At 35.4% G+C, this 26,528-nt stretch overlaps 1 protein-coding gene across 1 annotated transcript in view; it reads right to left on the reverse strand.

Annotated features, from left to right (window-relative positions):
• LOC145766513 (complement factor H-like) overlaps positions 1 to 26,528 on the reverse strand; it is a 31,232-nt gene that overhangs the window by 3,280 nt on the left and 1,424 nt on the right. The window contains exons 3-22 of the mRNA XM_082578239.1: positions 23,657 to 23,848; positions 21,129 to 21,308; positions 20,507 to 20,653; positions 19,458 to 19,637; positions 18,935 to 19,114; positions 18,499 to 18,678; positions 18,053 to 18,205; positions 17,610 to 17,789; positions 17,017 to 17,196; positions 16,620 to 16,766; positions 16,120 to 16,299; positions 15,681 to 15,860; positions 6,663 to 6,854; positions 3,817 to 4,005; positions 3,505 to 3,687; positions 3,066 to 3,120; positions 2,259 to 2,406; positions 1,670 to 1,901; positions 1,028 to 1,198; positions 413 to 613 (exon numbers count right to left, since the gene is read on the reverse strand). Coding sequence (XP_082434365.1) covers positions 413 to 613; positions 1,028 to 1,198; positions 1,670 to 1,901; positions 2,259 to 2,406; positions 3,066 to 3,120; positions 3,505 to 3,687; positions 3,817 to 4,005; positions 6,663 to 6,854; positions 15,681 to 15,860; positions 16,120 to 16,299; positions 16,620 to 16,766; positions 17,017 to 17,196; positions 17,610 to 17,789; positions 18,053 to 18,205; positions 18,499 to 18,678; positions 18,935 to 19,114; positions 19,458 to 19,637; positions 20,507 to 20,653; positions 21,129 to 21,308; positions 23,657 to 23,848 — 3,450 coding nt within the window. The remainder of the gene's footprint in view (positions 1 to 412; positions 614 to 1,027; positions 1,199 to 1,669; positions 1,902 to 2,258; positions 2,407 to 3,065; positions 3,121 to 3,504; positions 3,688 to 3,816; positions 4,006 to 6,662; positions 6,855 to 15,680; positions 15,861 to 16,119; positions 16,300 to 16,619; positions 16,767 to 17,016; positions 17,197 to 17,609; positions 17,790 to 18,052; positions 18,206 to 18,498; positions 18,679 to 18,934; positions 19,115 to 19,457; positions 19,638 to 20,506; positions 20,654 to 21,128; positions 21,309 to 23,656; positions 23,849 to 26,528) is intronic.

Consider the following 26,528-nt stretch of genomic DNA (forward strand, 5'->3'; position numbering starts at 1 on the left):
TACATTTCGAAGATGATAGTCACGTGGAATTTTTCCAAGAATATTTTCAATAACAATACAAACTGAAAACACTTAATCGGCAAATTGTATGCTATTTCAACACAAGATAAGGGAATGGGTACTTAGTTCTGCTATATCTACTGTATAATTATGCCTCGAACGTCCGAATTTTCTTCTTTATCTTATGTGAAGTCTTGCACTAGATAGCCTACTACGATTGCTTGTAGTGCATTGATAGGCTTGAGTTAGTATTCACTATGAAAAGATAGGCTCGATTTTCTTGTAACAGTTTGATTATTTTGCTGTGAAATTGTCTAATTGTCGATATCAGTTTTAGGTTATCTAAACTGATAAAAGATCATACATTTGCTATGATAAACAAAACACTTTGCCTCCAAAAGCATCAGCCTACTTTCGCAATGTGGAATGTGTGTCCAAGAGTTGCCAATGCATGTTACCAATGGATTTTCTCCCTTAGGTATCTTATACCCCTCGTCGCATATGTACCGAACAAACTCTCCTTCAGAAAATGTCTTCTTGGAGGAAGGAGAGGTACGAACTTCTCCATTAGATGGATCGCTCGGGCGTGAGCATTGCCTTTGACTTGAAGAATCTGTTTATTATGATACAACATGAAAAACAATAACAACCTATTGTTAAACTTGTAATTTGTTTTGTTTCACGGCTGTTATTGGTATTCAGCATTAAACTTGTTTCTTTGAAAACTAAACGTTTTAATTACTAGGATGGTAAAAACCAAGCTTAAAAATGATGCCAAAGTAATTTGTAAAACTAGTCATTTACGTCAATGGAGCTTTAGTTTGCTATAAAACTTCGTAAGAGAGAACTTTATGTGATATGCCTATTGTTAAAAGTTACGGCAGATACATAATATTGTAGGACTAGTCAATGATTTCTAAAAATTATTTAAAATCTGAGAGACAACGTGATTTAAGCTATCGTTCCCTTGAAAAAGAAGTCTTCCATTAATGCCTACGTCTGCAATTTGGTGGTTCCGATGACCAACGTCCATTTGGTAGACAGGTTGAGGTGGCATTTCCAACTAATTGGTAGCTGTCTATTTCGCAAAAGAAACCCGCTGTATCTCCCACATTCCATTTTGTGATGTTTTGCAAATCTCTTGCGTATCGAACGTTAGGAGGTGGTGGACGATGGACACACATGACTACAGGTGCTTCTGCAAGTTGAAAGTTGAACTTTTCATACTGAATTGAATAATATACGTATTTTTTAATTTTTAAGATTTTTTACAGTCAAAGTGTAAAAATCTAATACTGCGAATGGCTGCAAAAAAGATAAAAAGCGAAAAGAGCTAATGGCAACACAAGTAAAATTAAAGTTGTTAACAACGTAATAGTTTGTAGAAAAAATAATGGGCCTAGATATAGTTATACCAAGTCTACCAAACACATTTTTCCTTTACCTTCAAATTTTTCAAAGTTTAGTGGAGGCGGTGTAAAGCCAGGTCAAGGTAGCTCCATTCACTCAATTAGCTTATTGCTACATCATGCATCCTTTTTGTTACTTTATATTTACCTTCTCAAGGCTGATGTGATGAACAGTTAATAATTCAATGAGGCTGTTGCTAAACTTGATGCATTTAATTTAACAATCATGAACATTAAACGATTCTCAATTGCAAACTCACTTTCACAAACCGGGACCCGATCCCATTCTCCACCTTGGCAAATTGCAAACGGAATACCATTTACTCCGTATCCATCATCACAGACGTAAATGACTAAGTCTCCCTCAGAAAACCTTGTTTTACTGTTAGGATTGGAGCGTATACGTCCATTGAGAGGGTTCAAGGGGCGAACACAATTTAATCGGTCTCGAGCTCTAAATGCTGCAAAAATATATTTCAACCCAGTATAACCCTGCAAATTTATATTAACATAAATGCTGGTCTTGCTGACAAAACAATTTCTAAAGTATCTTGTGTTTAGCTAATTTTATTACTTTTGATATGAGGTAAATAATAGGTTGACGCCAGGCAATCCACATCAACAGTGGAAAAAGTCGAAGAAAACGAGCAGTGTTGCCGACTAAAATCACTAAACTTACGTCTACAAACTGGAAGCGAAGTAGACCATATTCCATTATCCAGACATACAGATTGTTGACTTCCATCTAAGATGTAGCCTGACTTGCATCTAAATTTTGCAGTTTGTCCAAGCTTCCACTTTTGATTTCGTCGTTGGTGGCCAACTATTGCCCCATTTCGTGGGCCCGACCGAGATGGGCAGGTGATTTGTTTCTCCGTTGTTTCTCTTCTTGACGATCTTGGAGTGGTGCGGGGCAGCACTGCTCTTGTCGTTTGTGGTCGTTGTGTTGTTCGAGGCATCCTGGTTGTTCTGGATCTTTTTGTTGTAATAATTGCATCTGTTAAATTGTAATAACTGTAGCGTGACGTACGTCTTTGAACACGTTTAGCGGTTCGTCTTTATGATCAACTTCCTTAACTCTACTGTAACTTAATGTTTTGTTCAAAATATTTAGATTAATTTTAAACAAGACATTACAGTAAAACAAACTACAGCCTTACAGGTAACATACTTCTTGATTTAAAGAAAGTATTCCTTTTTATGACTCAAAAATATACTTTTTCCTGACACAGGTGCAATTAAAACAAAATTAATGAATTGAACCAGTTTGAGGTTCTCGACCTTTTTATTCTTAATTTTCACACCTTGCCGACTGATCAAAAATACGTTCACTCCAATCATCCTTTTTAGGTATGATTTATGTCATTAATCGTGAAGTTTGCTTTTTCTTTGATCCTAGATTTACTTCTTTGATAAATGAAACTTATTTCCTTTAAGTAAATCTAACGCCCAGGCAAGAAATTTTGGGTTAGTTAGCCTATTATTCTGCACATTTGATAAATTTCCGTGTGGTGTCATGCTCTTCCATTCTTTTCATCTTTTTTTGTATAAAATACGGTAAATAAATTGTTTATGAATTTAATTGAGTTTTTTAATTTTTATGTACTTTGCTTGTCGTATTGATCTAACTAAGGCGTGGTCTTTTATTTGACTTACCTTCGCTCACTTTGAGGCCTTATGGGTAATAATACATGAAGCCTTTGCTCAAAAACTTTGGGGAGAACAATAATGTGTGATATGCATATGCCATGCATATTATTGAAGGTTCTTTATAAACTGTCTACAGCCGACATACTGGGACATGAATACGATTGTCAGAAATTTATCCCAAATTAGTTGTCCCCTTGGCCATTAAGCTCATTTTATGGGTTTCATTATAACTTGTATTGTTAATTTCATTCATAAACATGAAATAATGTACTTATACGAAAGGCGGACAAAAAGATGAAAGTTTACCAACACCAGGTATGCAAAAAACTAAACATGTTCTTTCTGTCAAAGTATAAGTTTTATTCGGAAAATGCACAACTTTAGATTTGCATGTTTGATAGTTTACGTCAAGACTTAATTTGAAATGTTGGTGCAATTCACTTACTTTCACACGTTGGAGGTTGAGATGACCAATGCCCAGTCGGGAGACAAATGGAACGCCTTTTCCCTATTCTTCTCAATCCACGGAAACATCGAAAGACAATGATGTCTTCTGGGATCCATTGTGATTTTCTTCCTATTATATTTCCGTTTCGTGGTGCTGGTATGTTGGGGCAAGTAATTTCAGCTGAGAAAACAATTTTTGAAAGTGAAATCAAGCAACATAGGTTGCCCGAGGAATTGTGATAGACTTTCAAGCTTATTTGAAATTGAAGCTGATGCTGAATAGTAATGCAGCTGTTTTTCTTCTACTTACGTTCACATGTTGGTACAGGGTTGGTCCATTTCCCTGTTGATGCACAAACCATACTGCTACCGACTAAAGCAAATCCTGACTTGCATGTGAACAATGCAAAATCTCCAGGAAACCAGACGGTTTTTTCCTCTTGATCTGGATGGTATTCCCCATTTCGAGGTGGTAATGGATGCTGGCAAGTTATTTTTTCTGAAAACGAAAACAAGTTTTTGCGTAGCCACAAAATTATAACTCGAAAAACCAATGCAGTATTGGGTAAGTTCAAACATTTCTTTTTCATTTCTTATTTCATTATGTAGCCTACGTGTAAATCAGTTGTTCAGTTGCTTGACAAGGGTTAACATGCTATATGGCCAAAAACAATTGCAATTTTTAATAGATTTTTTTATATTATGTTAAATGCCGTATCGTTGCTTGGTTTTATCTGCTTAAAGCCAAACAAAGTTATCTCTTTGAATTGAAATACGACACTATACCCATGGTGTCCAACTGTAATCTTTAAACCCATCATCATCATTTTCAGCCTGTTGTAGCCCACTGCTGAGCGAAGGCCTTCCCCTTTTCTTGCAAATCCAGTCGATTGTGTGTTTTTGTATCTCTAAATCAGTAACTTAGTTCCCAAAATGGGCACCAGCGCCATTCTGGGGGCGTTTGCGACCACGAAGGGGGCGCTGGCTATAAAATGGGCGATTGGGGGGCGCTGAGAGTAAACCGCGAAAGTTACAAGAAGAGGATTGCAAAGCATTTTTTGTCATGTTTTGCCTCAAAGAAATACAAAAACGGTGAAGACAGTGACTATAAGAGCTCTGTGGCAGATATTGTGGCAATTATGTCGGTAACGTCGCTTCGCAGTGCCTTAAAGTTTGTTGAGGTCGTAGGCATGATTTAGTTTGAAGCACTGCGATTACGCAAATCCAATCTTTTGACCGCTTACTTTCTACACCGAAGTAGCCTACAATCGTTTTCCAAAGGAAATTGCCTTACACGATTTTATTCGCTCTTTGAAACTGTTGTAGAATTTCTACCCTGGTGAATTGTGACCCTGGCCTTGCAAATGACCTCCTGGTTGTGAGAAATAGTGTCGCCTACTTGTCAGAAATATTTTCCAAATTTAATAAATTGAATTTATCCCTTCAGGGTAACGACGTAAATCTAATCAAGGTGAAATCGGCACTGTCAGGATTCAGTAATAGGCTCGTACTGTATCAGCGAAATTTAGCTAGACGAGAATTTTTCCAATTCTCAAGCTTGCATCAACTTGATACCAGTGACAGAGACATATCTGATGTTGATGTAGAGACGTACAGCAATCATCTTCAAGAAGTAAGCTACACAAAGACATGGGAGTTCGATTCCAGGATGTATTCCAGTTAGAAATCCCTGACTGGATAATCGACCAATTCTGTAATATTTCCGAACATGGAATTCTTGAGGAGGAACTGATAACATTGCAAAGCGATTTTGCACTCAAACCGAAGTTCAATATCTCGTATCAATCGTTCTGGCTACAGAACCAAATCAAAGAGAAATACCCTCATGTGTAAAATTGGGTCATAGTTTTCATCATTGCTTTTCCTAGCTCATACTTGGTGGATCGTGCTTTCAGTGCCGTGACAATGCTGCTGGATAACAAAAGAAACCGTCTTGACATAATTAGACGGGAAGACTTAAGATTGTTCCTATCCAAACTGGAACCCAATATCGAGGCTGATGACATTGCACCAACCTTATCTGTCTGTCTCATTAGAGTTGGATCTTAAGTTGTAATGAATATAAATAACTTTGGTTTTACTTTTTTTGTCGAAGGGGGCTTTTGATACTCTGTTCGTTATTCAGGGGGGCGCTATTAAAAAAAATTTGGGAAACACTGCTCTAAATACTCAACTCTTTATGTCAGCCAAAACGAGTAGCCTATTTTGTAATGCTTCATGCCGGTGGTTGTTGCAACTATCTCACCACTTTATTTATATTGTTGCTATTGTTTCGTTCTACATCGCACTGAGCTACTAACGTTCCATAATGCCAAAGACCAGCAAATGGTGAACAAAAATAGCACGATGTAGGCCATACAAAGACTTCCGTCTCAATAGCTCAGTTAATTAAGCGCCTGACTTCATGAACGAAAAAACTTCAATATCAAGCAAGCTGGTTCAGATCTCGGGGTGTGCGCTTGAGCAACGCGTTTCAAGGACTCCTCTCCATTAAGCGGCACCTGGTGCATGAAATAATTCACAGACAACACTTCAACAAGTGGAAAATTCAGTCGCGGTTTGTGTTTAAAGGAATGCCTGAAGTTGAGGACACAAAATACAGACTATGACTTTAATTTGTAAATTTATCAATCAGTGACTTAATCTTATAATGCAAGAGCTGAAAAGGAGCTGACAGATTGCACGCAACAGTTTTAGATAGCCTTTCTTTTCTTCACTGCAAAGCACCAAACACCTCTCTGGTGTCGCACTGCTCACAGCCTTCCAGGCCATTCTCGTCATTGTCATCCAATGACTACGTCGTACCCTATAGTTGGCAATTCCGTACATTTTTGTCTGCATTAAACCTACTGAATTGCATCGCAAAAAGCCATCACTCTGTCTCTTGATGCATGGGCGTTGAAGCTGTCAAACCCTTCTTTACTTCAAATTCTATCCTTCTCTAAATGATCGTTCCAATCGATTCAATTCGAGACCCTGATTTACATCAGCGATTTAACTAAATGGCAGCAGATAAATATGATTCCTTTAAAAAATTGAACTTAAATGAAAAGCAAAATGATATTTTTGAACAAAAACAATGACAGCCGTCAAAAGAAAAACCTAAGCACAGATAAATGTAAATAGCCTACTTACGAACACATGTGAGAGGCGTGCCGGACCAAACCTTCGTGGAAAGACAAGTTCTCTTTGTTGATCCGCTGAGCTTAATGTAGCCAGTGACGCACTTGTAAGTGACGGTATCTCCTCTTTGGTAGTGATGAAGTAAAGGATCAACAGTGGTAAAGGATTTTCTAGCTGGTGGATTGCATCCCAGTGTTTCCAACACTAAAAGAAGAGCAAAATATTCAAGTGTACTTAATATTTTCTTCATACTTCATGCAATAATTGTTGAACTGTTTAACTATTCTCATCTACACTATCCATTCTCCTTTTATATATTCACGTTCTATAAAAAGTAGAATGTCATTACGAAACGCGTCTTATTCTAGGCTGCTGTCGTATCTCAGTCAAAAAAAGTAGCACACAAAAATGCCTAAAAGCGTGAAAAAGAAACTTGCAAATATAAGGCTAAATGCATCATAGCTTAAAACATTCAAATTCAATCACGTTTTATGTTTATTTGGAAAACATCGTAAATTATCTCTAAAATAATTTTAACCCCCTCTTTGTGTTCGTATTGTAATTTAATAAACGACAACGTTTTAAATTAGATAGACATTGTTACGTTCAAAGAATTATTAATTAACTTTTTTAATTAAAGCGAAAGAAGCTTTCTTTTTAAGGGTATGTGCATTGTCATTTTAGTGCATTTGACATTTAAAATTTCCAAATCTGGAATTTTCTAACCACATATTTCTGTTTATAAATCTTATTTCAATGCAAATTCTCTTTAATTAGGTGAAAATAAACTTAGAGAAAGAAAAATATTTGATCGCCTTGAGTAGTTTAAAGTAAGATATTAGACTATGCTAAAACTGCTTTCAAGTTGAAGATGTCAACAAAACGCATGATGGCTTTTGTGACATGTTTGCAGTTGATATGTCACTGTACCGTAACTGAGTGGCTCTTCATATTGTTTCTCCAACGCCTCTTTTCAAAGATTTCTATAGTTTGACGTCCATCATAACATAAGGGCTGTACTTGATGAGTGATACAATGAAGTAATATCGGATGCTACGTTGTGGCGTTGTGCAATTAGAAAATTAAAACTTAAAGTCTGAGAATATGATAAATTTACTTAAAAAAACACATTCACATTTATTCTTATTTCAAGAAAATAGGGCAGTACTTCATTCAGTTCTCAACTACAACATGCATGTGTCCCAAGAAAATTTGCACAGAAGGAAATATCGTTACATCTCTGAATATAGTGCCCATTAAAGCCTATAGTACCCCTTAAAGCGCCCCCTGAGTATTTTTGCCCGTCTACAAGTCAATAGCGCCCAGGTGAAGAACCATTGCTGTAAATGCTAGCTCAAAATCAACTGAAAAAATTTGTACTATCTTTTGATGAAGTCTAACACCACTTGATGCAAACACGTCATACTTTCAATTACGTCAACGGATAAATTTTGTGCTGTTCGTCAACAAAAAATAAGCAGACGCTAATATATGTGGTGATTGCAATACTTCGGCATGCTGCAGTGTAAAGAAATTATTTTTTTGCAAGTTCTGTTATTTAAGGTTACGCTGCCCATGAGATTGAGAGCAATCAACTGTGCAAGAAATAACTTTTTGCTACCTTTCCTTGCTTTACAAGTATGTTTTTCGCGAAATTGCCTCAATCAAGCAATGATGTAGATCAGGGGTGTGCAACGTGCGGCCCGCGGGCCAAATGCAGCCCGCGAAGAAAAATTGTGCGGCCCGCGAAGATGTGCCACTTCTGAATTGTGTCCGGCCCGCGCAACGTGTTTACAATTTAGTTTAGTCTGGTACGTGTGAACAATTCGTTGTGGAGCGGATTATTTTAGATTTCACACCTTCTGTTAACCATTTTAGAAATCTTCTACCGGCCACCGCTAATCCATTGTATTTAATTATTTGTGGAAAGTAAAAATGTATGGTCACATAAAAGGCATTATGAACAATTTGCGACTTTGAAAGGCAGACAGGAAATCTTTTTCACTTTCCAACTTTGAGAGACTATGGAATGCATCCTGAGAAGAAAACTGAATTTGCAGACCAACTTGAAAACATCGTATGAATGTTTGGCTCGTTTCAAGGACTTCAAGTCTCATGAACATTTGTTTGGTATGTTCTCTTCGCCATTCAACGCAGACATTTACAAAGCACCAGCAGATATAACTTGAACTTATTGATCTTCAAGAGAAAAAAGGATTTGAAAGCAAATTATTTAGAAATGAATCTTGGCGATTTTCACTGAAAACATCTCAACTAAGATGACTTTCCACATTTGAAAAAATCCATGGCTTCAAAAATGGCCCTTTTTGGCTCAACGTTTTTGTGCGAACATTTTTTTCTAAAATGGGCGTCATGGCATCACCTTATCGATCGGTTCTGACAGACGAACACTTGGAAAATGGACTTCGAATTGCGAGCACTTCCATTGAACTAAATTTGGAAAAATGCCGTTGGGAAAAGAAGCCACAGCTGCAAATTTCTCACTGAACTCTTTTAAAGACGTTGTCACAATAAATTAGAATAACAGTTTTCTTTAGAAATTTATGCGTCTTAACTTATTATTTCTGAATGAAGATAGCCTTTAATAACGCCATAAGAATAACATGAATAACAAAAAAACTACTTTTTTGTGCATGCAACTACTAGCCTAGAAATCATGTTAAATAAACGTGCGGCCCGCGGCTTCACCCAGTTATTTATATCTGGCCCTCCTGTAATAAAGGTTGCACACCCCTGATGTAGATACACAAACGTACATTGTCAATTGTAAACAAACGTGTGTCCACAAACACAATGCTGAACATGAAGAAAAACATTTGTTCAAGTAGCTCAATTTCGTTCTACATGCAAATGCGTTAATTGAAGCAAAATCGAACAGAAAACTGCAAAGTTTCGATCGATTACTTATAAAAAGCGAGCACTTTCAAGTTATTAGTGGTGTCCCATTATTGAATGTTTGAAAATAGACAAAAAATAGTTTTTTTGTTTCAAGTCCGCTTTATAATTTTACCCACCGAGTGTTCAGTTTAGTTTAGCAGGCCATAGCTCTAAGAAAGGACGCAGGCAGTGACGTTGAGATAGGGGTCAAGAAGGTACTTTCGGACCTTGGTCTGGGATGATTTTAGGGGCAACAAAACTTGCAAAAACCACGTGGCACTTGTTGAATTTTTCTTAAAAGTGTCTGGATTTGGGGTCTGAGAGTCTCATTGGTACCGGCTCCAATTGTAGCCTACTCTCAACGGCTCTGGCCGTAGGTATTTCTCTCAGGAGCAGTGTACTGTACATTGTACAATGCTCATATTCATTAAAGAAATAAAAAGATATAGTCGAAGAGACGCCACTTCGTAGTCGATCTCACCGAATGTAAGCCTAGATATGACAACTACGACTGTAGCCTGATGATAAATATTTCCCTAGTTTGTGTTTATGTTTGATACCAAGTATTTCATTTGATAGTTTCACTACTACATCAGCCATTCAACATCGTGCTCACTGTTCAATGTTCATCGCAGCTGTTTGATATTGTTTTTGTTTTTTTTATAAAATTAAAGTTAGAAAGTCATGCACAATTTTATTGAATGTTTAATATCACGTTTGGAGAAGTCTATTTTTTAAACAAAATGCTACAAAAACGTTAAGTTGCTATTTATAGCTTTCAAAAGCAACTTGATATTTGGAAAACGTTTTGAAGTTTCAAAGACGTTTCATTGCAGATGTCGTGTTATGCAAAGAGCCTATAATTATAAATTATATTAAAAGTGTGATCTACTGGGTAGGCTATAATAGTTTTGATTTTATGTAAATTCCGACATTGTGTTGTTCTATTACCAGCTTGTTTTTTAATTAAAAATATTTGTATATTTTTTATAAAAACCATAAGAAAGCGTAACCTATTATTGATTATCTGGAATTTACCACTGCATAAACAGAAACTAATACCGATTGAAGAATAAATGAATTAATTGAAGTTAACTAAAAAAGAGAAAAAAGTGCTTGCGCTTCATAACAGTAACATTTCACTACAAAGTAATTCCTCACGTATACATGACGCCCATGGTCCTGTTTTTCACGTCGCTTCAATATACCATCACACGAAATCGCCAATGATTTCGCATTGTCGCTGTTTTGAAATTTACTTTGATTTTTAGCTGGAAAACTCTTTGTGAACGCATTGCGATCTGGCATTGTCATTACCGGGAACAAACAAATCAAATCAAAACAAGTTTGGAAGTGAAGACAAAAATACACTCGGGCAAAAAAGTAGTAATTCCAAGTATTGCTGGGAAAAGAATCATACCCATGTCTTGCATTGATCATTAATCACACAAAAGTTTGTGTTTGAATTGAATTAATGCTGAAATTTTGTTATTAATAAAATTATTGCGACGCGCTATCAAGAATTGCCTAATTAGATCTTTTTTAAAGCACACTTCCACTGAGACAACATAAAATAGTAAACATAATCATTTTATTTCCCATCAATGTTATCAATTTTTGGCCGTACTTCATGACTGCTTGCAAATTAAAAAGGGTATTTTTACCATGCAGACTCAGTTTTTAGATGTAGCCTACTCTGTGGTAAATATAACAGCAAATAAAAACTACAAGTTAAAACTGTGTTGCAACTATTTTCTTAGGTGTGTTTCAATTTCTGTAAAACAGAGTAGCCTATCATAGCTATTTTCTGTCAAAATCATGAATGTATCTCAATTTTTTATGATTTGCATCAGACAACTTGCAGCATTCTTTCAGTAATAAATAAGCATACTTATATAGTAGGCTACCCCGTTCATATGTGCTAAAATGTCAGCTTAAAAACTTAAGACCATTTCAACAAAAAATCAGTTGTTTGTAAAGAAACATGAAAATCAAATTGTTTGTAAGAAAAACATTCAAGAAACAACGCACTGATGCTAATTAAAAGTTTTCAATCACTGACATGTTATTTGTTGTGTGAAAGAGCTGGTAAGTAGACCTATACGTGACTGTAGAAGGAGACGTATAAACGTGCTATGACTAGCTTTATTTATTTGGTATTCAAAATCTAAGAATAGACACCAAAAGATATAGCAAAATAATCGTCATGAGGAAAACTTGGCGAATACTGAAAACCATTTGAAGTAGAATAATTGAAATTAATTCATCCGATTTGTAAATAAATCTGAACAGCTATAAATTTATTTCATTTCTTAAAATTAATTCCCGGATTATCAACACGCATACTTCAAATGTCACTGAAATGCTTGAAAAATTTTGAAATTCTGATATCTCTTGGAAAAAGCTGCTACAAAGAAAGTGCATGTTACTCTTTGTTGCTAGATTTCAAAATATAGTACTTTCATTTGAATTCCTTGATGAAATTGTTCAATGTCAACACGTGTTGTAAATTTGAAAAACAAAATTGATTGACTCGCAAAGTTTCTTTTTGTTCTTGATATATTTGAAATTTTGTTATTTTATTTAAAAAAAACAAAAAAACATTGATTTTGACGTTATTTTTGTTGACTAAAATTATATCAGTCAGTGCGGATATTGGGAATTTGTAATTTTAAATCAATACGATTTTGAAATCCCAGTAATCGCGATTCAAACAAATATGAACTATATGCTTCATTTTGGATACATCTTTAAAGGCCTACTAAATGAAAATTTCAAACGGGAATTAAGCATTAAAATGAGTAAACTGAACATTCAAGAATACATTTCAAAAAAAATTATCTACCGTATTGATCCGTGTATAATTCGCAAAATTTTGCACCAAATCTTGCCCAAAAAGGTTGGGGTGCGACTTATACACAAGGCTCTGAACTTCTGACAAACGAATGCTACAGATCGCGCGTTAGCGCTGCTATTAAGCGTTTGTATTTTGCGTGCGAGGATTGCGAGCATCGCATTAACATGCTCACTGCACAGCATGCATGTGAATTTTAACGCGAACATCTTGCATGTGAGTTCGAAGGCTTCAAAACGAGTTTGAAGGCTTTTAAAATTTTGATTGTTGTTTTTCAATAAAATTTGCTAAAAAAAATTTTGTACCAATATTTGAGCCAAATTTTGGGGTGCGATTTATACACAAATGCGACTTATACACGGATAAATACGGTAAAAAAATTTGTTTTCAATGGCGCTGGCAAGGCTCAAAGTCCAATGTTTCCTTTATTTTCATTTTTTTTCAAAATGACCAAAAAGTGCAAACACAGCTCGAGAATACGTCACAAAAGACAGCAATAACAAAAGCCACGTTACAACATCTGATGTTTTAACATCAGATCTGAGGTTTTGAGCAAACTGTCTGATGTTTCGACGTTGAAATCTGATGTTTTGATGTACATACATACATAGCCTACAGCTAAATTGCCGGCAGTAACAACTGTTGCGTGATCAGCTGATTGCTCGTCTTTTATTACGTAGACTGTGCAGTCGCACGCTTCGCTGCTCAGGCCCATTCTGGTTTTGAAAGCTCTGACAAAAGTACGCGCAGAATGCTGATCAGACCGCAATGGGGCAAAATTGTATTGAAAATCGTTTTATGGTAGCATGTTAAACACAAAAAACGTGGAAAATCGCCAAGTCAGGTTTTTCCTTTAGTATCCCTTTAAAAAATGCCATGCTTGACTTTTTGTAAGCATGGGCATTGGGCATCCAGTTGCAAAAATGGAAAAATCTTGCGAGTAAAAGAGGACGAGTTATTATATTCCCTGGGTATTGTGGAAGTTTATTTACGTAAAAAGTAAATATAAACATTTAACTTTAAGAATTTGAGTCGATTAAACTGCTCTCTCATCAACTTCAGGCTTGTGAGCTAGCTCAAAAGCAACCTTTAATCAACGGAGCCTTTTGCATAGGTTTAAAAAGCCAACATACTCAGAGCGTATACTCAAGGCAGTTGATATGTTACTTTGGACAAGTACGGTTATGCAAGATATAATTCGTATACGTACAAGAAATCATGCTTGCAAAGATAGCTGTGGCTTAATGACTTTCCGATCGCTTAGTCTGTTATGTTAACAAAAATATCTGGTTAACTACGGTTTACAAATTTTATACCAAATATAGTTCACGGCACTTCCACTCGGTTGAATGCATTGAAACGTTTCTGCATATTTAAAACCCGAATGTAACCTATATTTATTTTTTTATGACGTGTAATTTGATCCTTGTCAAATTACTGAATATTTTTTTACTTAAAAGAATATGTTTTTAGTTTTGAATTCAAACTATAAGTTAAAATAAACTTGATGGAAATCATCTTTATGCAATAATGACACAATAAGATATTCGGTATTCGGCTGTCGGCTGCATAGCCGAGTGGTGAGAACCCTGGAAAGGTAATCGAAAGGGCGCCGGTTCGACACCACTCATGAGCATGCAGCTGTGTCTCTGGCAGGACACTTAAAGGCATGCCTGAAAGTGGACACGAAGATTGGTTTCCTTGCCTTCTCGTCCACTTAATCTAAATCTTCAACCACCGGGTGTAAGCCTGGATACGACAAACAAAACAAATAAGATACAGACATCTTCCTTTAAGCTGACTAAGAATTATTCTAAAGAAGTCATCGTAAGCAATGGAATTCCGTGAAATTTGTGCCCCTTTTCTGCAGCATAATAGCCTATGTCTGCAAATCTAAGCATACAAACATCTCAAAGTAGATCCCGCTTTGCACTTTCGATTTATCCTATTATAGATGGATTATAACAAAGAAAGCTTATGCTCCAACGTGTAATTATGTATTCCTGTTCCAACGTTCTCAAAATTTGGTTAATACTTTCCGCTACTGAAAAAAAAGCAAGACGGTAGTTCCTGAAGAAAACACCACAGATAGAGCAAGTGAAAATAACCAACCTACTCTTGTCAGTGCCGTTAGTCACGTGCAACCTGCAACTTCGATTACGCTTTATCAACCTTTCATTTTATAAATTGTTTTGTCCGCTTTGTGGTGCTAGAGAGTAGTCTATGGAAGTTAGTGTCAATTGGAAACGTTATTGCCAAGCGGGGGATCATTTTCGTCTTCATTCTTGTATCTGGCCTATTAGTTGAGAAGATAAACCTCCACTTTTGACACTATACAAGACATGGAAAAGTTGAAACTGTTCAAGCATCGTGCTCAAATGAAACTATGCAGGCTCATGTTTGCTGAGTTCATAAAATACTTCAGCGAACATAGTCCTTTTGTTGTTACCAATCTGACGTAGAGTTATTCAATTAGACGAGGCATTTATTTCTACACAAACGCTTGTGATAATGCGATATGACCGACCTTCAAAGTTGGATCACCTCCCGAATGGCGTCAGCAAGATTTTTTATTTTATCAAAAAAGCAAGAATTGATACTTTTGAGAAACAAAAAAAACGTACTTCTTTCGTGGTGTAGTGGCAAAACAATAGAATAGCATGATTTTCAATCAATAAAGTACAGCCTGGAGCGTTAGCAGCAAAGCATTGTTTTCACAAATCTTCCGTAACTTGCCCACAGTAATATTACAATCACCACAACACGACGTTTGCTTGTCAGTTTGCAAGAATCATGTGTTTTCAACTAAAGTTGTTTACACATCATTGCAATTGTACGTTGAAGAAATTTCAAAAATCCAAACAAAAAATTTAAAACTTTATGACAGCCAATTAAAACGAGATATTGGAAAATAACCTGCGTGTGAAACTATCTCAACAATGCAGGTGGCTTAAAAAGTTTTCATTTAAGTGAAAACTTGACAATCCGTTATCTTTTTCTTACAGAACAACAACATATCGAAAGCTGAAAATAATATATTAGGCCTAATATAATTACTGTCAAAATACAGTTAGTTAATTTAAGATTTAAAAATGGAAATAATTCTCAATTTTATCAAGTTATCTTCCAAGGAAATCAAATTTCATATCAATTACTTGTAGGACAACTTTTTGATTGAATTTCTGCTCCCTGAATATATATTACATGCTTGATATGCATTTGAATGGGTAGAAAAGTAGCCTATGCAAATTTTATGTTATCACAACGTGAACACTTACGTTTGCAACTTGGTTCGTGAGTCCATCCATCGCTTCTACAATACACGCTCGAATCTCCATCCAGAGAATATCCTTCGTCGCATCTGTAGATCACCCATTCATCGATGGCAAATTCTGCTTGATCTTCTACCTCGGAATGGACCGAACCAAATTGTGGATCATTACGTCTGCGACATCCACCTGGAAATAAATTAAAGGTTAATGTTTCGGTGTTGTTGACGACATTCTAATCTTAAAAGAATGGCAAAGACATTAAATATGAATCAAAATACAATCCAGGGATGGGAAGTCTGGTAGATGATTTTAAAAGTTTTTTGTTTATAGTTTTTACTTGAGGAATCATCACACCAAACAGAAGGGTATAAATCAAATGTAGCCTACATATTGTCAAAAAGTTACATTGATTTCTAGCAAAGGTTATTTTTTGGGCTTCACTTACTTATACAAGTGGGGATGTGGGACCAACCATCACTTCTGCACTGAACAGCTGAATTTCCTTGCAAAGAATAACCTTCTTTGCATCTATAGATTACCGATTCATGTAGACCAAACAGAGTTTGGTCTTCGACATCCGAATGGACTGAACCATATTGAGGATTGTCTGGTCGAGAACACCCGCCTGTAAAAATAAAATAATAAATTTGGATTTTATGATGACTGTCACAAAATCTTGATTTTGATTCTAAAAACGACTTCTTCAACTTATATCACTCCTGAAATCACTTTTCTTTGCGAAAAGTACACTTTCTAGTTTTTAAAAACAATTGCAACGGCATATTATAATACAATATGAAACTTTCTCATTATCACGCCTTACTTCATTTAACAAAATGCGATAAAACATACTTTTAAAACTCTATTGCACACTCCTTAAATTCGGTTGAAAAACTGAAATTGCTAGTTTACGTTTGCAAGTTGGTTCGTGAGTCCATCCATTACTTCTACAATACACGCTCGAATCTCCATCCAGAGAATATCCTTCATCGCATCTGTACATCACCCATTCATCGATGGCAAATCCTGTTTGATCTTCAACCTCGGAATGGACTGAACCAAATTGTGGATTATTAGGTCTGTAACATCCACCTGAAAAATGTTTGAGGTTTGCCTTTCGGTGTTCCTGACAAATTTTAATTTTAAAAGAATGGCAAAGACATTAAATATTAATCAAAATACAATGCAGGGATGGGAAGTTTGGTAGACGATTTTAAAAGTTTTTTTTGTAGTTTTCACTTCAAGAATCATCACACCAAACCAAAGTATACAAACCAAGTGTACATACAGTCAAAAAGGTGCATTGATTACTAGCAAAGATCATTTTATGGGCTCAACTTACTAATACAAGTTGGCGTGTGGGACCAACCATCACTTGTGCATTGAACAGCTGAATTTCCTTGCAAAGAATGACCTTCATTGCATCTATAGAGCACCGATTCATTTAGAGCAAACAGAGTTTGGTTTTCAGCGTCCGAATGGACTGAACCATATTGGGGGTTTTCTGGTCGAGAACACCCGCCTGTAAAAATAAAAATAAAATAATAAATTTGGATTTTATGAAGACTGTCAGAAAATCTTGATTTTGATTTCGAAAACGACTTCGTTAATTTATATCACTCCTGAAATCACTTTTCTTTGCGAAAAGTACACTTTCCAGTTTTTAAAAACAATTGCAATGGCATATTATAATACAATATGAAACATTTTCGTTATCACACCATACTACATCTAACAAAATGCTATAAAACATATCTTTAAAATTCTACTGCACACTCTTAACTTCTGTGGAAAAACTGAAATTGTTAGTTTTCTTACGTTTCGTTGATATTTTATACAATAGACATACAATATATTGTATGTCCATAGTACAACAAAGCAAACTCTCTACCAAAGCTTTATTTTATGAAATTAAGGCAAATTCTGTTGCCATACGTTTGCAACTTGGTTCGTGAGTCCATCCATCGCTTCTACAATACACGCTCGAATCTCCATTCAGAGAATATCCTTCGTCGCATCTGTAGATCACCCATTCATCGATGGCAAATTCTGTTTGATCTTCAACCTCGGAATGGACTGAACCAAATTGTGGATCATTAGGTCTGCGACATCCACCTGGAAATAAATTTAAGGTTAACATTTCGGTGTTGTTGACGACATTTAATCTCAAGGGCATGACAAAGATATTAATCAAAATAAAGGAATTCTAGTAAATGATTTAAAATTATGTTTATACATTTCACTTCAAGGATCACTACAACACACAGAAGGGTACAAATCAAATGTAGCCTACATATTTTCAAAAAGTTGCATTGATTCCTAGCAAAGATCATTTTTTGGGCTTAACTTACTAATACAAATGGGCGTGTGGGACCAACCATCACTTCTGCATTGAACAGCTGAATTTCCTTGCAAAGAATAACCTTCATTGCATCTATAGAGCACCGATTCATTTAGAGCAAACAGAGTTTGGTCTTCAACGTCCGAATAGACTGAACCATATTGAGGATTGTTTGGTCGAGAACACCCGCCTGTAAAAATGAAAATAAAATAAGAAGTTTGGCCTTAATGATGACTGTCACAAAATCTTGATTTTGATTCTGAAAAATACTTCTTCAACTTATATCACTCCTGAAATCACTTTTGTTTGCGAAAAGTACACTTTCCAGTTTTTAAAAGCAATTGCAACGGCATATTATAATACAATATGAAACTTTCTCATTATCACACCATACTACATCTAACAAAATGCGATAAAACATACTTTTAAAACTCTATTGCACACTCCTTAAATTCGGTGAAAAAACTGAAATTGTTAGCTTACGTTTACAAGTTGGTTCGTGAGTCCATCCATCACTTCTACAATACACGCTCGATTCTCCATCCAGAAAATGTCCTTCATCGCATCTGTAGATCACCCATTCGTCGATTGCAAATTCTGTTTGATCTTCTACCTCGGAATGGACTGAACCAAATGGTGGATCATTAGGTCTGCGACATCCACCTGGAAAATATTTGAGGTTTGCGTTTCGGTGTTGCTGACGATTTTTCATCTTCAAAGAATGGCAAAGACATTAAATACGAATCAAAATACAATGCAGGGATGGGAAGTCTAGTAGATGATTTCAAAAAAAAATTTTGATAGTTTTCACTTGAAGAATCATCACACCAAACCAAAGTGTACAAACCAAGTGTACATATTGTCAAAAAGTGGCATTCGTTCTTAGCAAAGATAATTTTTTTTTTTTGGCTTAACTTACTAATGCAAGAGGGTGTGTGGGACCAACCATCACTTGTGCATTGAACAGCTGAATTTCTTTGCAAAGAATAACCTTCATTGCATCTATAGATCACCGATTCGTTTAGAGCAAACAAAGTTTGGTCTTCGACATCCGAGTGGACTGAACCATATTGAGGATTGTCTGGTCGAGAACACCCGCCTGCACAACGAAAAATAATAAATGTAGTTTTAATTGTAACTGAAATAAAAATCTCAAAATCGTGACTTCGATTTTAAAAACTTTTTCGTAAATTTTTATCACTCCTGTAAACAGTTTTGATTGCGAAAAGATCATTTTTCACTTTTTCAAAGAAATTGCAATCGCGTAGGCTATAGTTGGATGTGAAGAATTTCTTATTATTTCATAACAAATCTAACAGAATACGAGGAAAGATACTTTTAAAACTGCACACTCCTTAAATTCGATTGAAAAAACTGAATTGGTCTTTCTATGACTACTTTACATTCATTTAATGAAATTAAGACAAATGATGTTCTCTTACGTTTGCAACTTGGTTCGTGAGTCCACCCATCGCTTCTACAATACACGCTCGAATCTCCATCAAGAGAGTATCCTTCGTCGCACCTGTAGATCACCCATTCATCGATGGCAAATTCTGTTTGATCTTCTACCTCGGAATGGACTGAACCGAATTGTGGATCATTAGGTCTGCGACATCCAGCTGAAAATACATTTAATGTTAAAGTGTCGGTATTGTTGATAAACTAATCAAAACTAAATCTTAATCTAAAAAAAAATGGCAAAGATATTAGAATTTAAATGCACAACACGTATGAGAAATCTGATAAAGATTTAAAAGCTTTTTTCATACTGTAGTATTCACGTTCAAGGATTAGCTTACCACACCAAACAAAAGTGTACAAACCATTGCAAAATATGGCAACAAATATTCTGACTGCAGTAAATACACAAAAACTATAGGTAACACGGAACATGACCTGACCTACCGGCAAGCGAAAATACACTATTATTTTATCTAAACATAATGACAAGAAAGGTTGAAGGAAAACATAAGGAAGTATGACGACAGAAAGAAATATTGTATCGTTCTCATAATGTTGAAAAATATGAAAACTAAAAACCGAATCAAATGAAAGGAAACATGTTACAAAACGCTCCCAGGGTCAACTCAATGGCAGAAAAGATCAGTGTGAAAGTAAATATGTAGACGGCGTGAATGTGCGGTGAAAATAATGATTTTAAATTTTAAAAAGTGTTAAAATAACATGTATGTGATATATCCCATTTGGCACAAAGTGGATTCTTTTGGTGATACTTCAAGTTATTAAAGTTAATCTATTAAGTAAATGGATAATTTTGTTCTCAAAACTACAACCGTTGCCTCTCACAAAAATGACACAAAGCACAATCAATTAAAAAATATTTCATTAAACAATACACGTAATGGACATATGTTATACTGTATTATTAACAGATCTATCATCAAAAAAATGGGCATTGGTTTTTAGCAAGGGGAGTTTGTTGGGTTTTACTTACTAATGCAAGTGGGTGTGTGGGACCAACTATTACTTGTGCATTGAACAACTGAATTTCCTTGCAAAGAATAACCTTCATTGCATCTATAGATCACCGATTCGTTTAAACCAAACAGAGTTTGGTTTTCAACATCCGAATGGACTGAACCATATTGAGGATTGTCTGGTCGAGAACAACCGCCTGTAAAAATAAAAATACTTTAAAAGAATTAATACAGCTTTCTTCTTCTTCTTCTTCTTATTCTACACAGAAAGAAGAAAAAATGTAGTTTTAATGGTGACTGTCTCAAATTCTTGATTGAGATTTAAAAATCCATTTTGTAGGTGTGTGTGTATCCCTTCTACAATCAGTTTGGTTTGCGAAGAGTAGCATACACTTTTTCAGTTTTTCAAAAAGTATCGTAATTGCATATAGCTGCGGGTTGTGAAGACTTTCTGAACATTACCATACCAGATCTAACAAAATGCAAGAAAAGATACTTTTACTGTATAACCACACACTCCCTAATTTTGCTCGAGAAAACTGAAATTGTTAGTTTTTTACTTTTTTAATAATATCCCATCAAATTAAGACAAATGCTGTTGCCATACTTACAGTAATGCATGTTTAAGCTAAGCATTTAATAGACAATTGCATGTTTAACCTAAGCATTTACGTTTGCAAGTTGGTTCGTGAGTCCATCCATTACTTCTACAATACACGCTCGAATCTCCATCCAGAGAATATCCTTCGTCACATCTGTAGATCACCCACTTATCGATGGCAAATTCTGTTTGATCTTCAACCTCGGAATGAACCGACCCAAATTGTGGATCATTAGGTCTGCGACATCCACCTGAAAAATACTTGAGCTTGAGCTTAAATATCCAGTTTTGGTTGCGAGTTTTGTTTACGGTAAGCGAATATGTTAAAGGTGTAGAAGATACGCTAAGACATGGATTGTTGAACTGTCAGCATTTGTCATTACCAAAACAATGACTATTCAATCACTGTCGATCACTTAAACTACATTTTCAAAGTTGATGTATTACCGAACTTAAGTGGCTGTCAAGTGATTGCATGTTTAAAGAAATCGTTTGCTCGTTATGGTATTCCTGAATGTATAATTAGCGAATCTGGTACTCAATTTATCTCCTATAAATATGTTAAATTTACAAAGAAATGGGGTATCACACATAACACCTCATCTTCTGGACACCAATAAATTAATGGGAAAGTTTAACGTCTGTGAAGACTGTGACAAGCTTGATTATATAGTGTTTTCGCGACAATTCTGACCCTTATTTAGCAGTTCTTGAATTTACAGTAGAAAGTCCTGTCAGCAAAGCACAAATTGCAGCATCGCTGAACTTATATTTGGTCGAGCAACTTGTTGTAGCATTTCTACTGCTCATTATACCCAATGTACAGGTAGTTATGATCCTTCAAAAAGAATGAATGGTCAAAAGCAGATGAGGCAAGGGCATGATAAAAATTCCAAGGATGTAAATGTTTTATATCCCAATCAATCTGTTTATATTCAGCATCCTGATAAACCTGGCTAGTTTAAAGGAAATATAATAAATATTTATTTGTCCGTACTTTTTTGATTATTGAAAGTGATTGGTTACTTTTAAACAAAATAGAGTTCATGTGCGCCCTAATTATTGCGATGAAACATTTCATGAGTTATTATAGTCATATTGTTATTATAATCCACCACCAGAGACCAGTCAAAAGATTAAGTCTTGCTGGCGCGAAAGCTTGATCCACAATTGAATTAACTCTCTGGCTGAGTGTTAAAAGGCTTACATTGTTGCAGTCAGCTGGTTCATAGGGATAATTGTTCATTGTTAAAGTGTCTACCGGTCAAAATGCCTCAGATGCTGCAGCGAACTACAGAATTACAGTACAAATACACTGACGGTTGTACCTAAAGCATCAGACGCTCGCCGACGTCACAATTGGTTGCGTAGTGTTTTCTGTTCGTGCTTTTCTCGTCACGTTTTACCTGCTCTTGGTGTTCAATTCAGTCCAAGTGTTTTTATTTCTGACCATCACAGCAAAAACAATACACGTCAACATAGCAAAGGCGAAGAAAAAGGTAAAAGCGACAAAACGCGAACGCTGAAACGTGCTTGTGACCGAAATAAAATATTAAGTTGAAAGAAATTTGGCACAGTCGCAACACCTTCACAAAAATTTATGATACATCTGCAGCTGTCACGTTTGCAGCAAGACATTTGGGTTTTGTCTTTTGTTATCCCGTAAGAAGCCCAACTCTTATCTTGATCATCAACTTTAAAAATACAAGTGGTATCCTTTTCTAACTACAGCTCTCACATGCTTTTGAAGAGAAAAGGTTACTTCACCTCAAATATACCAGAAGTTATCCGTTTTATTTATGCAGTTACGAGGTATTTGGAGAAAGAGCAAGAAAGGCAAAACACATTAGGCCAAATATGAAGTTTTAATAAAAAAACAAAAACAAGAAAAAACAAACCAACTTTAAAAGCATGCTAAAACAAAAACAGTATGAATAATTGCCTCGCCTACTTTACACTAAACATATTAAGGTCACAACTTGACCGACGAAAGATCCCAGTAAAAAAAAACGCAAACTGCTTGCCACATCAGCGAGTGAATTGGCTTTGGCATGGTGCCATATCTCAAAAACCAGAGCTAATCAATGAAATGATATTCGTTTTCGCCCTAAATTAAGCATGCTTGACTCAATTCGTTCCAGAACAAAAGCTGGCTTTTGACCAGTGATAAATTGGTTATTGCCCAAGAGTGTGGGTCTAAGATATCATATTGCAAGTATTATCATCAACACATGCATCGTTCTTCCGCCTGCAAATTGAGAAGTGAGTCAGCGTGTTTTGAAAGAGGAACAAAATTGTTTGGTTTTTAATACCCCCTCTCTCTCTGTGTAATCTGAAAGTTGTAAAAGACTAAATACTCGTCACAGACCTTCACACGAAAAAGAATTTGTAAATGGTGCCCAGGTACTTGATTTTGTTATAAAATTTAATTTAAGTCAAATCGATTTCAGGCAACATTGTTTATCGAGTTGAACATACTAGTACTGTAAATGTTCTTTTTTAATAAATACCGGTTTTTATGTTTGACAATACAATCATTTATTAACAACAGCTATGTTAGAATTTCAAAGATATACCTAAACAGATTTTGTTCACTTACGAACGCACGTAAGAGGCGTGCCCGACCAAACCTTCATGGAAAGACAAGTACTCTTTGTTGATCCGCTGAGCTTAATGTAGCCAGTGACGCACTTGTAAGTGACGATGTCTCCTCTTTGGTAGTGATGAAGTAAAGGATCAACAGTGGTAAAGGATTTTCTAGCTGGTGCATTGCATCCCAGTGTTTCCAACACTAAAAGAAGAGCAAAATATTCAAGGGTAATTAATATCTTCTTCATAGTTCATGCAATAATTGTTGAACTGTTTAACTATTTTCACCACCACTTTTCATTCCCCTTTTATATATTCACGTTTGTAAAAAGTAGAATGTCATTACTAAACGCGTCTTACTTCATGCTGCTGTCATATGTTAGTTCGAAAATGTACAAAAAAGATCGTTAAAAAACGTGTAAAAAACTAATTTGAAAATAAAAAGATAAATGCATATTAGCTTACAAATTTAAATGGAATCACGTTTTATGCTTATTAGGAAAACATGCTACATTATCTCTGGAATAAATTCAATTTCTTATTTTTACAGCAATAATACACTTAATAAACAACAACTCTATTAGATAGGCCTACGCATTGATGTATCCAAAAAAACTCTTAATTAACTTTTTAATCAAAAGGAAAAAACAAATATTTGTGTCCAATTTAAACATACAGTTATGGGACACCACTGTTCGCCCCGATAGCTCAGGTCCGCCCCTATAGCTCAGTTGGTTAGCGCGTGACTTCGTAAATGAAGAAGCTTCAAGATAAAGCGGCGCTAGTTCGATTCTCGGGGTGTTCGCTTGAGCAACGCATTCTAAAGACTGCTCTCCATTCAGCGACACTTAATGAATAGAATGCCCGGGCTACAAGACTTCAACAATCGGAAATTTCACTCTGTCAATCTCAGTAACCGGCTCTGCGTCAAAAGCCTCTACAAGTATGCGAAACTACCAGGAATAACCTATCAAAGCTTTGTCAGTTCGAGGATAAAAATTCAAAATCAAAAACAAAACCAAAACCTCACTTCTTCACATTGCAGCTTGTTAAAGTATTGCCATCACCACGGGTAGCGCTTACTTATTGAGCATTTACACTTACAGTGACACATCATCAGCTTTAAACCAGAGCTGTGGAGTCGGATTCGGAAGGATTTTGGCGTGTCCGGAGTTGAAGTGGTTAAAAAAAAGACAGATTCCGACTCCGGCTTGATAGAAAACGAAAAAAAATAAAGTTTTTGTTTGCAATCTTTTTTCAAAATATTTTTTCTTGCTTTCCGTGTTGAGCTCTTACAACTTTACTAAAAAATAAAAAGTGTTTTTGTTAGTTTTATAAAAGTCGCAGTTAATTTCAATCACAACTTAAAATGAAATTAAATTTTTAAAAAATCAAAAAGAGCAAAATTTTAAAAAAATCTGGCAAACCTTCCAAAATTTGGCAACTCTGGAGCCGGAGTCGGAGTCGGCCAGTTATAAATCGAGTAGTCGGAGTCGTACATTTTTGGCTTTGTTTTAATACCACTCAAGGCGATTCAATGTTTATCTTCTAAATTTATTTTCACCTAATTTCATAAAACTTGCATCGAAAAAGAAATTATAAACAGAAACATGCAATCAATAAACTTTGGATTTGTGAATTTTAAATGTCATATGTAGTAGACTGACAATGTTCAAACCCTTAAAAATAATGATCTTTTCTTTCCAGCCCACTTAATAATTTTCATCTCCCATGAGTAAGCCTAGATATGACAACTGAAACATTTTTCAAGTTTGTGTTAATTTTTGATACCAAGTATTTTATATTGATACTTGATAGTTCCACCACTACATCAGCCATTCACCATCATTCATGCTGTTTATCTCTGCTGTTTGGTACTATTATTTTATAAAATTAAAGCTGGAAAAGTCATGCACAATCTTTGTTTTATTGAACTTTTAATATCACGTTTGGAATACTCGATTTTAAAAATATGACACAAAGAGCATGGAGTCGTTCTTTATAGTTTTCAAAAAACAACTACATAATTGGAAAACGTTTTAAAGCTCGAAACAGCATTTCATTGCAAAAGTTGTGTTTTGCATAGAGCCTAATTATAATTATGTTAAAGCTGTGATTTACTGGGTAGGCTGTAATATTTTTTGGAAATTCCATGCAGATAATTTACATTTTGTAAATTCTATATACAATTTACATTAGCTTCTACTCTATGTAAATTCCAACATTACATTATTTTAGTACCAGCTCTGAGTTTCTTTATTATTAAAAAATATTCAAGTGCAATGCTATTTTTAAAGATATTTTGGTTTTCATATGAAACTATGACCTACAGTATGATGTATCAACCATCATTTAGCCTATCAAAATCAAAACAAACTGAAACTACAAAAAATGGGGTAGAGTATGGGTTTAATGTATTAGAGAACAACTACACACCCAGTCAAGCTGGTGCAAGAGAGAAGCCCAATCACGGATCAAAAGATACGATGCCTGGAAATTCAATGTTTTAAAATAATTGTATGACAAAGTCCAACTTGAAATTCTTGTATTGCAGATCGCAATCTGCAACACAAGAATTTCAAATGGGACTTTGTCATGCATTTATTTTGAACAAACTAAAACTGATTGACAATAAAACGCTTCAATTAAATTTAAGCAAAAAAAAAACTATGTTTGCACTTTCTAACAGAAGGTAACATTTTACTCCAAGGCAATTGTTTACGTCCAACCACGTGACGTCCGTGGTTCTGTTGCAAAATGTTGATTGCTTTATGATCTTTTGGAGTATTAAGCATGGAAAAGAAAAGCATGCCGGAATTACTAATAAAAACAAAAGACAAGGAGTTTATAAGAGAGGTCACAGTTGATCAAGCATGAGTTTA

The sequence above is a fragment of the Aplidium turbinatum genome, chromosome 3, assembly GCF_918807975.1.
Source record: "Aplidium turbinatum chromosome 3, kaAplTurb1.1, whole genome shotgun sequence".
NCBI lineage: Eukaryota > Metazoa > Chordata > Ascidiacea > Aplousobranchia > Polyclinidae > Aplidium > Aplidium turbinatum.